The sequence below is a fragment of the Argentina anserina genome, chromosome 4 (genome assembly GCF_933775445.1).
Source record: "Argentina anserina chromosome 4, drPotAnse1.1, whole genome shotgun sequence".
Classification (NCBI taxonomy): domain Eukaryota; kingdom Viridiplantae; phylum Streptophyta; class Magnoliopsida; order Rosales; family Rosaceae; genus Argentina; species Argentina anserina.
This window is the reverse complement of record NC_065875.1, coordinates 950,903-967,496: the sequence shown is the minus strand read 5'-3', so window position 1 is coordinate 967,496 and position 16,594 is coordinate 950,903. Positions and strand designations below refer to the sequence as shown.

General features: G+C 36.3%; 1 protein-coding gene across 1 annotated transcript; it reads right to left on the bottom strand.

Annotated features, from left to right (window-relative positions):
- Positions 1–3,013: 3,013 nt before the first annotated feature.
- Positions 3,014–5,856, bottom strand: LOC126790830 (cyclic nucleotide-gated ion channel 1-like). The gene is made up of 7 exons (XM_050517181.1): positions 5,816–5,856; positions 5,020–5,464; positions 4,744–4,938; positions 4,341–4,612; positions 4,111–4,222; positions 3,709–3,975; positions 3,014–3,583 (listed from the first exon to the last, which is right to left on the bottom strand). The coding sequence occupies exons 1-7, from the start codon at positions 5,854–5,856 to the stop codon at positions 3,014–3,016; spliced, it is 1,902 nt and encodes a 633-aa protein (XP_050373138.1).
- Between the last annotated feature and the right edge of the window lie 10,738 nt (positions 5,857–16,594).

Sequence of the window (16,594 nt, the reverse complement as noted above, 5' to 3'; positions counted from 1 at the left end):
ATTTAAGAATTTCTTTATATAGGAGTTATGGTAGAAATTGTAAAAATTCTGAAATTTATTGCCGGCGTCGTCGGACCTCCCGGAGGAGTCTTTTGGTAGACAGTCTCTTGGAGGAGTCAGATGTTCCATGGCTGAACCATAGACCGGAGAACACAGCCGCGGTTGCGGAAGCTGCCATGGCTGTCTGATTGTGCATTAACACTAGTTGGAGAAACTGCTTGGGTTCTCAAAATTGAAGGCTTTGGTATGTTTCATCGGGCAATATTATGGGCTGGAGTAGCATTGGGCTTTCATCAGTTGATCTCTTAGTATAATTTAGGTGATTATTTTTTTGGTTGTGCACATTAATGTCTAATATTAACATCATATATGTGAATTAAGATGATGCAATATATATACATGATGATTTTCACATATAAATTATTTTAAATTACTAAAATATGATTAATCAACTTCCTGCCATGAACAGCCAAGGAACATAAAGTTTAAACCAACGAGACAACTTTAGTTCTAAGTCGAAATGTTACGTTAACGTGACGAATCGTTTATTAGGGTAATGGACTCATATTAGCTCTTAGTTTCTTTTTCCAGAGAAAGGTAAAACTATATACGGTAAATATCTATAAATGAATAACGTTGGAATAAGTAGAAATTATTAGTTCAACAGAATTATTATATTATCGATAAATTAATAAATTATTATTTTACAGAGAGTTTTATTGTTATTTCATAAAGAGTTTAGTCTCAATACTATGTCTATTTTTAGCTACGATTCTATATTTATTCACTTTCCAAATTTAGCATAAATTCATGCTTAAAAGTAACTTTAAAATTATAAATTTAAATAATTACTTTCTTTAATTGGTATTATGAATTTTATTCACTCTTTCTTTTATATATTTAATCAATTATTAATTATTTTAACTAATTTTTTAAAGTTTATTCAATTAATTATTACTTTATATGGGACCTAAATAGATTTCAAAAAAAAATTATATTATGTATTTAGTGAGGTTCCTAATAATATACATTGGTCTTGAGTCAGAACCAGAGAAAATTATTACTTAAATGAGGTTATTATTTATTAATTTATCAAATCTTTATTTATCGAGGTTATTATTTATTAATTTATCAAATATTTATTTATCGAGGTTAGACTATATATAAATAAATCTAAAAAAAAGTACAACTAAGGAAGATCAGTGGTGAAATAAAATCCTCACACTTATCCCTTTCTAAAAAAATCAACAATTATAGTGAACAAGAACCTAAAGGATTGAATTACATATAACATGATATATTTTGAAAGCATTTGATACCTCCTCACAGCCAATCTCGAAGTGAAAATTGCATCATAAAGACACATTATACTAAAATTTCCAGCATATATGTATAGACAACTCTCTTCTTGTCACAACCCCGAAATTTCGAATGATAAAAATTCGAATTCGAAGCCATGAAAAACTCTAAAATAATCTCAATAAATCGAAATCATCTTAAAGTCACAGTGTATCGTTACTGAGTTCGTAATACATCTCAGTCGAATTGATTATTACAAAACCAATTTATAATTCAAGCATTATATCAAATGGAATGTAAAATCCTCTCAATCCTCACCGCAAAATAAAATAAATAAAACTTCAAAATCTTCGGTGTAGTCCTCCAATTCTGCTAATCCACACCTGCAGAATTATCTCTTACACCATCGAATAGGTGCACCGGGATTGTAAAACAACAGTATAACACGCATAGTAATACAATGGAAGAATACTAAAAATATTTAATTATAAATGTACTCATGAGTCAGATGACGGCTCATCTGGTTGTCCAATAATATCTGAAAATATAAGTACTCATGAGAAATCGGGCAACCCATAAGTTTATCCAAATACATTTATAATACGGGTACTAATCTGTTACCCCTCATGCAGTACGCCGTCAGACATTGGGCAACCCACCTATCACCCAATATCTAAAAATATGGGCACTCATAAGCAAGTAACCCATCGGTTACCTCTCATGCAGTATACCGACAGACAGACTAGAGCTCTAACTGAATCGTAACCGGCGGTACGCACTTTCCCTCCTTCTCTAATTCTCCACAATTTCTCCACAAATCTTCCCAAACTTCACACAATCACTCATATCATTCAATTTAATGCATTTTCGTACCTATGTGGAGCCCTAGAATTGTCGGAAGTCGCCGGAGGAGCTCGAGATGCCGATGGGGTTGATTTTCGGGGAGGATGTGTTGCGGCTTGAGTCCCGTCCCAAATCAATCGCATAAGGCGTTGGAGGGTGAGGAGCGGTGGAGAGGGGCGATCGCCGAGTGCTTGCGTCGCCGAAGGCGGAGCTTGGACGGCGGCGTGATACGTCCGAGAGTGGCAGCTGGAGATTGTGCGGAGCCTCAGGGACCGACGGTGAGAGCCACGGTGGCCTGGGTTGTGAGATCGCCGGAGGCGATTTTGAGAGAGAGAGAGAGAGAGGGTCGGGGAGAGAGAGGGGGAGGGCTGCGGGGGAAGGAGAGAGAGAGGGGGGGGGAGGGGTTTCTGTTTTAGGAAACCCTAATTCCCTAAAAATTCCTTTTTATACTTTTTCAAAACCGGAAACTAATTTTAGTCGCTAATAACTTTCACATACGACGTTCGATTAGAACGCGTGACGTGTCCACAAAATCGTATCGACAAGCTCTACAACTTTCGTGTGAAGGAAGTTTTCAGAAACGAGAGACGGAGTAAAAGTCAACTCCCGCGTCGCGGAAACGTAAAATTTTTCCAATTTAGATTTCCAAAGACGGTTCCGTTTTCGATTTGACATCGTCGTGGAGCGAAAATTGCGATTTATTAAATTTTCCAAGTTTATTCAATTCTAAAAATTCATACAAATTAAATCCGAGAAACCGGGTTATTACATAATTCCATTAAAACTCACACACAACATACGTAGTGTTTTTTACTTCAAATTAAAGCAGGTAAACTTAAAGTAATCCATCTCACACACAAAAAAGGAAATTTCAGTAGCGTGATTCTTGAATATCTGTTTCCTCATCCCCACCCTCTGTGCCTGGTTGTGGAGAAGGATTGACGCGGTTCCGATTATTCAGTGATCTTTCTCTTGAGATAGATAGTTCCACCTCCACCAGATGGCTGGAATTATTGTAATTCCCCTGTAACTTGTACATGGAGAGTACCTTTTTCAAGTCTTTGGCAGTGAGAACAAAGCCTTCCACTTCCGAAAGGCATTTAACATTTTCAGTCAAGATAGGAAGGTCTGCATAAGAGACATCACCGTTGTCGGGTGGTGATGCCCAACTCAGAAGTTGTTCAGCTCCGTAAGCATCACCATTCTCGAGGGAGCCGCGGATTGTTGATCGGACACTTATATTTTCCTTTTCACCTTGACCAGCAGTTGAAGTAGAAGCACTAGTCGTGTAGACCAACATAACACCTTCCATGATAAAGAGCATGCTATCAAGTGGTTCTCCCATTCGAAAAGCAATTGTTTTCTCAGTGTAAGTCACTGGCTTGAGATACTGGCAGATCAATCTGAGTCCTCTTTCATCCATATTTTCGAGCCTTCTTACCTATACACGTAGACATACAGTGGCATACGTTAAAACTTTATATTGCATGCAGCACACTACTTGATATTGATCAATATGCATATGTCAAAACATTATATAATTGTGAGAAATTTTGAGGTACATACTTTCTTAAGCGTACTCATGCAGATAGAAATCTTGAGATCTTTTACGGTATTCCAGGGAAGAAGAGAGAACAGGTTTTTTACTTCAGCATTTTGGTCGTCTTTCAAATTTTGTGTTATCATTTTCATGATCTCTACCCTCAACTTCTCAGCGTCTTTGCCCAACTTCTCAGGGAAACCATTTTTTTCCATCCAATTCCGTAGTTCTTGCTCTTTCATTCGAACCTTATCAGCTGCTACGTTTTTCTCCTCCGAAGATTGCATACATAGCTGTTCATATGTCAATAGACTCAATACATATATATTATGAATAATATAGCTTAGATTACCAATTACCGGGTCTTCTTCTAAAACTTACGAGTACAAATGAAAGTTAGGGATCGAATATCGTTACCAAATACCAACCTGCATATTTCCAATGAGAAAAGCAAATAGCACCAACCCCATAGCAGAAACAAGAATTGCAAAGCAATTTTCCCAAATGAAGTTACTTGTATCAATGTCTGTACCATAGTTACTGCAAAAAAAAAATTAACAGATAGAGGGGAACATGAATATGTGAGATACACGCACAATCTAGCTTCTTCAAGCTTTTGGTTTGTTATCATCTGGAAAAAAAAAGGCATCGGCCTTACCTTAGATTTTTCATTCCCCACCACACAAAGTAAAACAATTTATCGCGAAACCTTGTAAGTCCTGTGTAGCCGGCTTTAACTGTGTCCTCAAATGATCCATAGTTAAATGGTTCTGGGTCCGTCATTGCTATGCAAGATCCATTGATTAAGTCACGATTGGTAGTAGATAGAGCAGGGTCATCACATTGGAAACGGACATTTCCTCCCAGGGCCATGTTCCAACATACTGCCTCGATTTGAACAGAACTAAAGTGCCAAAAGGCTCCAATTACCTAAAATTAACAGTTCGTTATTGATGCAATAGAGGAAACCTAGCAAATAAATTAAAGTAAAATTTAAAATTAAACAAAGAAGGATGCATGACAGCATGAGAACATCTCTGTGTGTATACATTTCAACTTACATGACTTGAGATGAGGTACATGAAAAAATAGAAAGCAGCTTTGACCCACATGCTCCTATTTTTCCTAAACAGCGTAGATGAGGTGAAGATCCGATACATTCTTGGAACATATTGTGCAAGAAGCATGTAATTCAAAGTCATTTTGTTCTCTGAAAATCCATAACTGGGAGCATAAAAGAGAGCTAATATTAGCACCTGCGTGAACGAAATAAACAAGAAGAGTTAGAAATCATCCATTAATCACGGCATCAAAAATCAGTAGTTTTGGTTACATACGTGTGGAATTGGAAGAATAGCTAAAATGTCAATTATGAATGATCTCCATGATAACTTTTTAGCTGTTGCAGTAACGTGTCCAAACCAGTTTGAGTTGCCTCTTGGTACCAGCTTGCGCTTGGATTCAGAGGACACTGCTTTCACAGAATCACGAAGTGCATATACAATATAAATTAGGAACGTGAAATCTGTGAGTGATCGAGTAATCAGAACTACAGTCCTAAGTCTCTTGTCTGTTCCGAGGCACACTTTGCCACTATCAAGGAATGCAATGTAAAAGAACAAAGGATCCACTGAGACTGCAACCATACATGCAATCACTGATAAGTTACTCCAAAATGAAACTGAACGGATCATTCTTTTGCATTTCTTCTTTGTTGAATTTACCATTCCGGCCGACGTGTTAGCATGTTCGACAGCATGAGCGGTATGATCTAGGTGAGAGCTGATAAAAGAATAGAACATTGTTTTCAGAAAGAATATCTATAAACATCGATCTAGCTGGTCGGTGTACTGATAAAATTAAGGAATTAACGTTCAAATGTTGTTAGCTAAGGAAATATAAGAAAAGAAGGGAAGTTGCTCTAAATAAATTGCGATGAAGGCAGTTAAAAGAAACAATAATAGATCTTTTAACATATATGATACTGGGCTGATCCCATTTCGAAACCCACACCAAACCCTACCTTTCTTCTTTTTTCTTTTCTATCTTCAATAAATTTTTGGCTAAGAGCGGTCGGTCCTTAAGTCGCTTACCCAAAAAAAAAAAAACAATAATAGATCCATAGAAGCAAACCTCATTTCGATGTGGCCTTCGTTCTCCTTGGAGTGATTCATGATCATGAACGGCTTGTATCCTAACAAGATTCTCAGACTTATCGGAATTTGTTCAGCAATGGTCGTGAACACTGCAGAAGATCAGTAAGTGGCAGTTTAAGGCACATTGCTTATGATCAATCCAATTAAGGCTACTGTTTGTCAGAAAGAACTGTAAACTTAAAAAGAGAAATAGTTAATGAGAAGGCAATTTTTTTCGTTAACTTACTTCAGCAAATTAAGCATGCATGGATTGATATGGAACACATTTTACTTCGAATTCAATTTATAGACTTCAGAATGCAGTGGTCGTGGCACTATTCAATAATATTATCTTTTGGTAAGCTGGAAATGATTATTTAATCAGGGGATTTGAAAGAACAAACTAGGAAAACCAAGCTAGGTGCGTACATAGTTAGGCTAATATGCTCATGGCCACATCATGATATTCGTTGTGAATGATATGTATGCAGATTTATAAATCCTTTTGATTCGACTGTGTCATTCTTAATGAAGTCTTCCTATGTCCTTAAGTACCAACCATGTATTTATATATATATATATATATATAAATGACTGCCACTCATTAAGGGTTGTGACTGCAAAACCATATATTATTACATGCGCATGAAAGAGCAAAGTTGTTAATTGAATTTTAATTAGCAAGTTGCTTATTTTGACTATCAATTTACTTAAGAGTACTGACAGGGAATCTAGAAGAAATGATGATGAGCTTCGAAAATGAGGAAAATAAGACCGACTTTAGCATAAGAGCAGCCGTCTTCAGACAAAAAAAAACAACAGACAAGTCAATACTAAGTAGTTCTTAACCATCTGCTGATGCTGAAATTAATTAATTTTTGAATAATTTCTTTAAAAGGGTCCTTCCAAGATTAAAATGTTACTCTCTCTCTCTCTCTCTCTCTCTCTCTCTCTCTCTCTCTCTCTCACTCAAAACTATGGTTATAGTCAAAGTTGAAAAACGTTTGATCCGAACGGAAATTACTAGTACCACAACCTACAGTCAATCACCCACGACCCCTATGGTTGGCATATAAGTCCGTATGTGACGTATATGTAAAATTATAAAATGGACAATATCATTTAATAACTATTATTCACAATACTCAATGTTTTACTCAAGGACATGATGAAGATAGTGAAAATTTTATACCTCATAGATCATTTATGTAATTCTAAATCACTCATGTAATCTCATGTTGAATGTATCATATGTAAATAAGGCGTGATGACCTAGCCTCATTCTGGGTATATATATATATACAAGGCTTTTCACATAAGGAGGTCTTTATCTTAGCTTACGGTACGGATTTTCATTTTTGACCAACTCTTCGAACGAGTTTTCACATCTCCACCGTCACATATCTAGGTAATAACGTATAGATTATCTCCACAAAATTATAGCCGATTCCATAACCGTTAAGATACTCATAACTTTGATTTTCTACTTAAAATATGAACGGTTTAGGTTCGGTAAATTCAATACGTCCATTAGTTTTGCTTATTTAGATAGCTTAACGATCATGAAATCGACTGGCATTTTGTGGAGATGATCTATACGTCATAACCTAGATATTGGACGGTGGAAATGTGAAAGCTCAATCGAAAAGTTGGCTAAAAATGAAAATCTGTACTTTAAGCTAAGATAAAAACCTTCGTGTAATAACCCGAATTTTTAGAAACTAAATGTCGAGTATTTTCAAAGTGTTCAACTTGTGAAATTAATTCAAGACGACAATTGGAGGTTTGCGACATTTCGAAACGAAAACGGAAACGTTCTCGGATCGTTTAATTAGAAAACGTAACGTTACCGCAACGTATAGATCGACTTTTATTCCGTCGCTCGGTTGCGAAAACTTCCTTCACGAAAGTCGTAGAGCTCATCGATACGAGTTCGTGGACACGTCACGCATTCGAATCGGACGTCGGACGCGAAAGTTATCAACGTCGGAAGTTCGTTTCCGATTTTGGAAATAGTATAAAAGGAAGGAAAGGAGATTAAAAATCAGATTTTTTTTCCAAAAATCAGCTCGGGGGTACTGTTCACCCGAGCTCGGGTACTGTTCACCCGACCCAAAAACCTTCTCCGGCCGATTTCTCCACCATCCGACGTCGCCTCGTGTCGTGCCACCTATCAAACTGACGGGCTCGACGAGCTCCATCTTTTGGGCTACGCCTTGCACTCCGGCGACAACCACACACGGTGTAGCAACCGCCGGAAGTTACTGCTGTGGCGGTGCCGCCTCCTCCGGCCACCATGGCTCGAGATTCTTGGGGGGTTTTGCTTGTCTCAGTCCCAGCAACATTCCCACAAAAGGAATCGAGCCAAATCGAAGTGTAAGTATCCGAATCAAAATTTCAATTTCTAGGGTTTGTGAATAGTGCCGAATATATGTTCTTCGTTGTTTGGACTGTTTAGGCTCGGATTTAGAACTTGGTGTCAACTAGGAAGTTGTTGGAAATGTTGTTTAGGTTGTGGTGGTGAAATTTGGTGATGATTGGTGGCGGTCGGTGAACAGTAACGCCGCATGAATAGTGATTGTGAATAGTACCGACGCATGAATAGTGATCTGTAAAGTAACTGTGAATAGTACACTGTAACAGTAATTTGAACAGTGCATGTTAAAACAGTAACTGTGAACAGTGTTTTGGTAAACAGTAACTGTGAATAGTGATTAGTAACATGAACAGTGTTCAGTGAACAATGTTTTATGAACAACACTTAGCTGTGCTGAACTCGTTACCTGATATTTTAAGTATCATTTTCTAAGCATTTATCGTGCTATTAGGTGACTGACGAAACGAGTGAGGAAATTACTTTCATGGTCGTGGAAGTTGCACGTAAGAAAGAAGGTGAGTAAAATCTCACATATTTATGAATCTACCCTTGCGGAGATTCAAGATTTTTCAAGAGTTTTTAATATTGAATTACGACATGTATACAATATAGTGGATTATATATATATTGTATAAATGGTAATAAGTACATATATATATAGTTTGCTATATTATATACTGTTATAAATTCATTGGGATTTGTCATTTCGATGACGAGAATTAAATATTGAGCATGTGATTTAATTTGTACAATATGAGGTGTGATTATTGTACGTGGTTTTAACATGGTGTTTGTTAAAACGTTTTGTCTTCGGACGTGTTTATGAAATATGACATGTATATGATATAATGGATTATATATATATTGTATAAATGGTAAATATGTATATATATATATATAATTTGCTATATAATATACTGTTATGATTTTATCGTGATTTATGTCATTTCGGTGACGAGATTTATATATCGAGCATGTGATTTTGATTTGTACAATATGATGTGAGATTATTGTACGTGATTTTAACATTGAGATTGTTAAAATGTTGATTTGTCTTCGGACATGATTTTTGGTACAATATGATGTGAGATTATTGTACGTGATTTTAACATTGAGATTGTTAAAATGTTGATTTGTCTTCGGACATGATTTTTGGTACAATATGATGTGAGATTATTCTACGTGATTTTAACATTGAGATTGTTAAAATGTTGATTTGTCTTCGGACGTGATTGGTACAATATGATGTGAGATTATTGTACGTGTTTGGCAAGTCGGAACCTAGCATTTGGCCGGGCGAAAGTTACGATACAGTTAGAGCTCTAGTCTGTCTGCCTTAGTACTGCATGTGAGGTAACGGGTGGTTATCTGCTCATGGGTACTCAGATTGTTTTGGATGTTGGGTAGCGGGTGACTATCCAATATCGGCGGTGTATTACGAGAGGGGTAACAGATGTGTACCAGCGTTCTTGGTACCCGTATTATAAATGCATTTGGGTAACCAGAAGGGTTACTTAATTTCTCATGAGCGCTTTTTTTCATATTTCTTTGGGACAACCAGATGGGCCGTCCATTGACTCATGAGTGTATTTATATTTGTTTGATTTCTGGATTTTCGTATATATTGATATGCGAGTTATATATTTTCATTTTACCCATACGAGCTGTAAAGCTTACCGGGTTTGTGTTTACAATCCCGGTGCACCAATTCGATGGTGTAGTGGATAACTCTGCATGTGTGGATTAGTGGAAATTGACGTACCGCTCAGTGGACTTGAAGTTATTTATCTCCAGCTGGTATGAGGATTTTGTGTGACTATCTTGTGAGTTTGTTGTGATGATTACGCAATTCCATTGTTATAATATTGAATTATAATTTGGGTTGTAATAATCGGTTTGACTGAGTTGTATTTTGAACTCAGAGATGATCCGCTGTCGCATTTTAAATGATTTCGATTCGTTGAGATTGTTTGGTGTTTAACGATTTTGAAATTTTGAGTTTTTAAGCTCGAAATTTTGGGGTCGTTACACTTCGTATGTGAGAAACCTTGTATATAGGATAAAAATTTTCCCAATAGAGTGATTAGAGTTTTAGAGAGACAAAGAGTTGCAAAGGACTGAGAGGAGAGAGTGTGGAATGGTGGAGGAGATACAGAGTCTTGATTCTTTCTAATCTCTGGTTTTTTTTTTCTTATGATTTAACATTTAGTAAAATTTGAACTTCCCTTAAAAAATGAGTGGGCTGCAGCAAACCCCAACTCACCTTTGCATCCATACCTGCTTAGTTTTCAATCCTTCGGAATCGCCTCATTACATTGTGGTGTGTGCGAGTTATGAAGAATTCTATGCATATGACGAGCGCTACCAGATTGAGATATATTTGTCGGAGACCGGAACTTGGATAAAGAGTTTCGAGATTCCTTTCAATGAGGACGAGCGCTTGTTCGTTAACACGAGCAGGAAAGGGGCCGGGCCGTGTATTGCAATGGCGCAATTCATTGGATAGGAGAGAAAACTAGGACCCACCCCCTTCTACCCACGCAAGATTGGTGCATATGAAAGGTTCCAAAGAAACCAATCAGTACTTGTGTTGTATTATTATGATATAGGTGAAGAGAGTCTACAGCTCGCTGCTGCTGCAACTCCTGATCCTTTGGTAGTGAGAAACTTTCGATCGAAGAAGAATAAAAAAGTTCCCGAATTGATCCATAGATACTTTGGGAAGTCCGGTATTGATTGTTTGTATATGATTGAGATTTTTAAGCATTGCGAGACTCAATTTGACGTGATGGAGATGGAGAGGGCCGGGACTACTCTAGCTGGTTTGTCAAGTCCCATGTTAACCATAGTCATGTAGTACGAGATCCAAATGCTTTTGTTGTCTTGTTCTTTTCGCGAGACATGAAAAAAGAAGATGTTGATTTTTCATCCGGTATTTGGTTACATATGCCTGGTAAGGTCGTATGTTATATTCTCAGGGATGAGAGCTTCAGCACATCTATTGAGTTAACCGATAAAAAACTTTTTCATGCTTTACATGATTATGAATATGACGATGATCTGGACCAATACTATGGTTATTATGAAGATACATGGGAGTGAACAAACAATTCTTATGCAGCATAAATAGAATATAAGCTTATAAGAGATTATGAGAATTTTATTCACAGTGCAAAAACCTCTTTGAAAAAAAAGGCACTTTGATTCAATAAATTGAATTTAAACTCAATGTTTTACAATCAACTAATTTAATCTCTTAACTCAAACAGAAGAGTTAATCAAACAACAATATATCACTGCTACTGTTCTAGACACCTTAGTTCTATATCACAACTAAGTCTAAGAACAACCTACTCTAACACAACAGGGTTTTAAACAACTCTATATCACAGTTGCAACCCATTTTGGAGAGCAAGAACTCTTTGTCACAGTCTTGGTCTCCACACAGGTTTTCCTTTCATGATGTTGACTGATGATCAATTATTTTGTGCTATGTACTCAGCTGTTGTGTTCTTCACAAATCACACATGCATACCAAAATGCAAGATGATTTTGTTTTTACACACTCGGATGTACTCCCTGCACCAAGAATACCAATCACAGATTTATAAGCATGATCATTTTAAAAAAGCATTAGCAACTATTCACTTCAAGTGAGACATATGTATCTGTTATTGAGGTTGAGGCAGAATAGCAAGGAACATGTTTCTAGAAAAGAAAAAAAAGTTTTTACAGAAATGGAAGAACATGGAGCAAGTTTTCAGAAAGTAAAATTCTATTATCACACCAATCCTTCCTTGAAGGTTAAACTCCCCCATAATTAACGACTTCCCAATATAAACATTTTAACCAAGAATGGACATTGTTAGATAGAGACAAAACGATCTCACAGTGTTTGAGTTTTGCACATTTCCTAAGTTGACTAGGAAAGCCAATATCTTCATATTACTATTTTAACAAGGATGATTACTCCTTACAAGGGGACGTTAGCATTTGTTTAAGAAATGAATTTATATTAGATGCTATGTTGCTGTTGTCAACTTGTCATGTAATAATCTATGTTTTGTATCTGAAATATTTAGTTACAATGATGGTTTATGTCCTCACTTCATTCATTTTGTTATGGATTACTAATTACTTGTGAGTACAGCTCTAGATGATAAAAGAAATGATTTAGATGAATAGCATCAACAAAGCTACATTGTGTAGATTCCTCTCTTCATGTGTACGTGGAACTTGTTTCCCCAAATCTTATATGCAGTTACTGGTAAAAATCCAGTAAAGTTTAGTAACTCTTTAATTACTGTAATAGAAATAGCATATGAAAATTTAGATGTGATTGGAATCCTCTCTTTGAGTGACAACAACTTATTTTCCCTCTCATATGGTGCATTAGCAGCTATCCCCAATGTTTATAGCTGTCAGATTTATACAAGTTTATGCCTCGAGAACATTTAGGACTCTCAACTGTTGGGAAAACACATTCAAATTCAGTTTTATATTGATTTTTCTTCAAGCTGAAAAGGTTGTTGCTGATTTCAAATAGAATTTTGGATAGAATGCTGGATTGGAAAATGCAAAGTTTACTTTATTTACGAACGTAGTCCTGCCCCTGCAGGTACTTTTTTTTTCCAAGTAGAATTTTCTTCAAACTGTAGAAAGTCGTTTTAGTCACTTCTCTCTAGTTTCCTGTTTTGATAATAGTTTGTACCAATGTTTAAAAAATTTGCCTAAGGCGCAAAAGGCGCAAGGCGTAGGCTAAAAGGCCTTAGTCTTAATTGCCTAGGCACTGATGCGCCAAAGGCGCACTCCAAGACGTTCAAGGTGTTTTGAGGCGCGCAAGGTGAAGGCCTTAAAATTAATTTGGTTCAAGATTTTTTTTCCTTTTTTGAATAGAAAATTAAAAAAAAAACTATTTTTTTGGACATGGTCTTTTAGGTTTTGAGACTTTAGAAATACTACCTTTACCATATCTATGTTAGTGTTGGAGGTGTCGGTGTTGGAGGTGATAGTGATAATGACCTTTGGATGATTATTTAGATAGTGATATTCTAATTGGTGATGATGACAATTTTGAAGATTGACGTTAGTTCAAAATTGTTCTTTTTTTTAAGACTAGTTAGTACTTTGATATATGGATTTATGTTATGTAATATGATTTGATTAATTGCATGGTTTTGATATGTATTTGTTATGAATGAATAACAAATTATCATGTTTATTTTAGTTAAAAATCATGTCATATATAAGACTAATGAATGCACAAGTATAAGAATTTATTCATAAGACTTATGCCTTTTGTCTCAGGCTTACGCATTAGTGAGGCTCTTATGAAAACGCATCGGCTGCGCCTTAGCCTTTTAAAACATTAGTTTGTACGTTATACACTATAAAGTTTACAATATGTCTTTTAGACATGGTACTCAACATTTGTTTTGATAAAAATAGAAGACAAATCTGAGATGAAAATGGCTAAGGTCAAAGGACAAAAGCTTGGAGGTCTTTTACATTTTCTCCCACTTCAGTCCGTATATTTGCCCAGTTTTCTCTTTTGTTTTCTGCTTTGTTTCAAACCCTCATTTGATCTAGTTCTAAACTCTGTTCTTCTTAAATGTAGAATCAGACATTTCAATAGCCAGATTTCCAAGTCATTTGGTTTCTAAACACTTCAATCCATAGTGATGCCAAATGCGTATACAATTTACCTAAGACATCTTGTCATTTCAGTCTCTGTTTGCTTCAAAAAATAGAAAGGAAAAAAGAAGTAAAAAAGTAAAAATACTCAATGACGAGGCGGCAATGCTAAACGACGTCGTGTTGGGTTAGCCAATTCAAAGTTTTGCTTTACGTACTTGTTTACCGCGTATATTTCTCAGGTCCAAATCTCTGAAAGAGGGTCTGATGACTCTGAAGTCTCTCACGTCCAAACCATCAAAAATCAGGTTTAAGCATTGCCCATTTTCACCTGCAACCAACTCATCTACCTTTAACTCTCCAGACACGGCCTCATTCAACACGCCCAGAACTTGTTCGACCAAATGCCAGGGCCAGACTTGGGCTAAAGCCACTAAAGCACCAGTTTTGGGCCAAAACCACTAAACCACTACCTTTGGGCCAAAACCACTAAAACACCACCTTTGGGCCCCCAATTTTAAGGGTCCCTAAAAATTAATCATGTACACATAGTAAAAAAAAAATGGGTTGTGAAAGAAGGTTTGTGACTTTCTCTCTTTCTCTGATTCTCTCCTCTGTAAAATAATTGTTGTCACTGCTCCGGGACTTCTCGAAGATTCTCAACACCACCGGCCATTCGGCCAATCTCTCTCCTGTACGTTACTAGTCTCCCCTTTCAATTCTTTTCAATTTTGTATATGCTTTTGTTTGGAGAAAATAGGAAGAAAGATTGGGAATCTGTGGTGTTTGGTAAAATTGGAGATGTATGCGTGCTTTTCGATACAAATTTGAGCTTATTTCTCTCAAGACTGGAGACTGTGTTTGAGTATGCCTGCACCATTTCGATAGATTTCTGGGTTTTCATTCTGCTTAGGTTAAGTATTTTTGTCAGGTTTTGAGTATGTAAGTTTTTCAGCTTGGCTGGATCATACAAATTGCTCATTGGAGCTTTGGGTGAGTATGTAAGACAGTAAGAGGAGGAATTTAATGTGTTGAGAATGTTATTAGCATTTAAATAGTGAACAGTAATTAGCTTGTTTAATTGAGGGTGCTTAATGGGAAGCTTCAGTGCACGTTTTGAACTTTCTTCTTGTTACAGAATGTTTGGGTGTGATAATTCTTGCTCATTCACTAATTGAACTTTTCCCACAATTGATTTGAGCAGCACAACATGAGCATCTCTATCATAACGAGTAGGTGCTTAAATTGAGTTGACAGTTTTATGCTTTTGTAAGAGAGAAATAGCCTAAGTGGGAAAAGCCACATTTTAGGCTGATAATATGTAGTCATAACTTATGGAAACTGTCATTTGGAGCCTTCTTGATCAAAAGTTTAGTAATTTTTTGCACTCTCAGTCATACGTACTCTGGGTTTGTGGAACCAAATTATTGCAATAAGCACTGAAGATTCTGGCCACTCTTGTCATATTATGGAGGATATCACTCTTTTGCTTTACAAGAGTATACTGTGTAAACTTGCAAATGAATGATTGAATGATTGAAGGAATATCGGTCAAAGGCTTGCTAGTCATGAAAAAAATGGTCATCACATCAACTGCTTTACTAGTTGGGTCGAATTGGAAACAAGATTGAAAAGCAGGCCACAATTGATCAAGGTATGAAAGAGCAAATAAAGAAGGAGAAAGAACATTGGCGGCAAGTACTATTGAGGATCCTTGCGATTGTGAAAAGACTTGCAAAAAACAATTTGGTCTTTTGTGGGGATAATGAAAAATTGTATGAGGAGAGAAATTGAATTTTCTTACAAATGATTGAGATGATTGCTGAATTTGATCCGGTGATGCAAGAACATGTTCGACGTGTGTCAAAGAAGGAAACTCATTACCATTACTTGAGTCACAAGATCCAAAATGAAATTATTCAACTACTAGCAAATGAGGTAAAGGCTTCCATCATTGCAACAATCAAAGAAGCAATGTACTATTATGTTATACTTGATTGCACTCCAAATGCGAGTCATGAGGAACAAATGTCTCTTATCATCCGGTGTGTTGATGTTACATCAAGTCCGATTGTGGTAAGAGAATTTTTTTTTTTTTACAGTTTCTAAAAGTGGATGATACATCGGGGCTTGGATTGTTTAATGAGCTTAAAAATGAATTGCATAATCATAAACTCAATATTGGTGATATACGAGGACAAGGATATGACAATGGTTCTAATATGAGGAGCAAACACAAAGGTGTGTAGAACAGGCTTCTTGAGGTAAATCCTAGAGCATTATATACCCTTTGCGGTTGTCATAGTTTGAGTCTTGTTATTTCTGATATGGCTAATTGTGATGACAAAACTGATTATATTTTTGGAGTGGTGCAACGAATATACTCATTTTTATCATCTTCTACAAAGCGATGGCAAGTGTTCAAGGACTATGTGTAGGGTCTTACTCTTAAGCCATTATCTGAAACACGATAGTAAAGTCGTGTTGAAAGTGTGAAAGCATTTAGATTCCAAGCTCCCAAAATAAGAGATGCATTAGCTTACTTGGAGAAAAATGATGTTGATTCTAAAATAAGGTCTGATGCTCAATGCCTGGCGAAACATAAGATGGAGAATTTTGAGTTCTTATTTGGCATGGTTATTTGGTATGAACTGTTGAATGCTATCAATATTGTGAGTAAACTTCTTCAATCAGAGGACATGCACGTCGATGTTGCTATTCAGGAATTGGCAAAACTTATTTATTTTGTGCAAAACTATAGAGAAA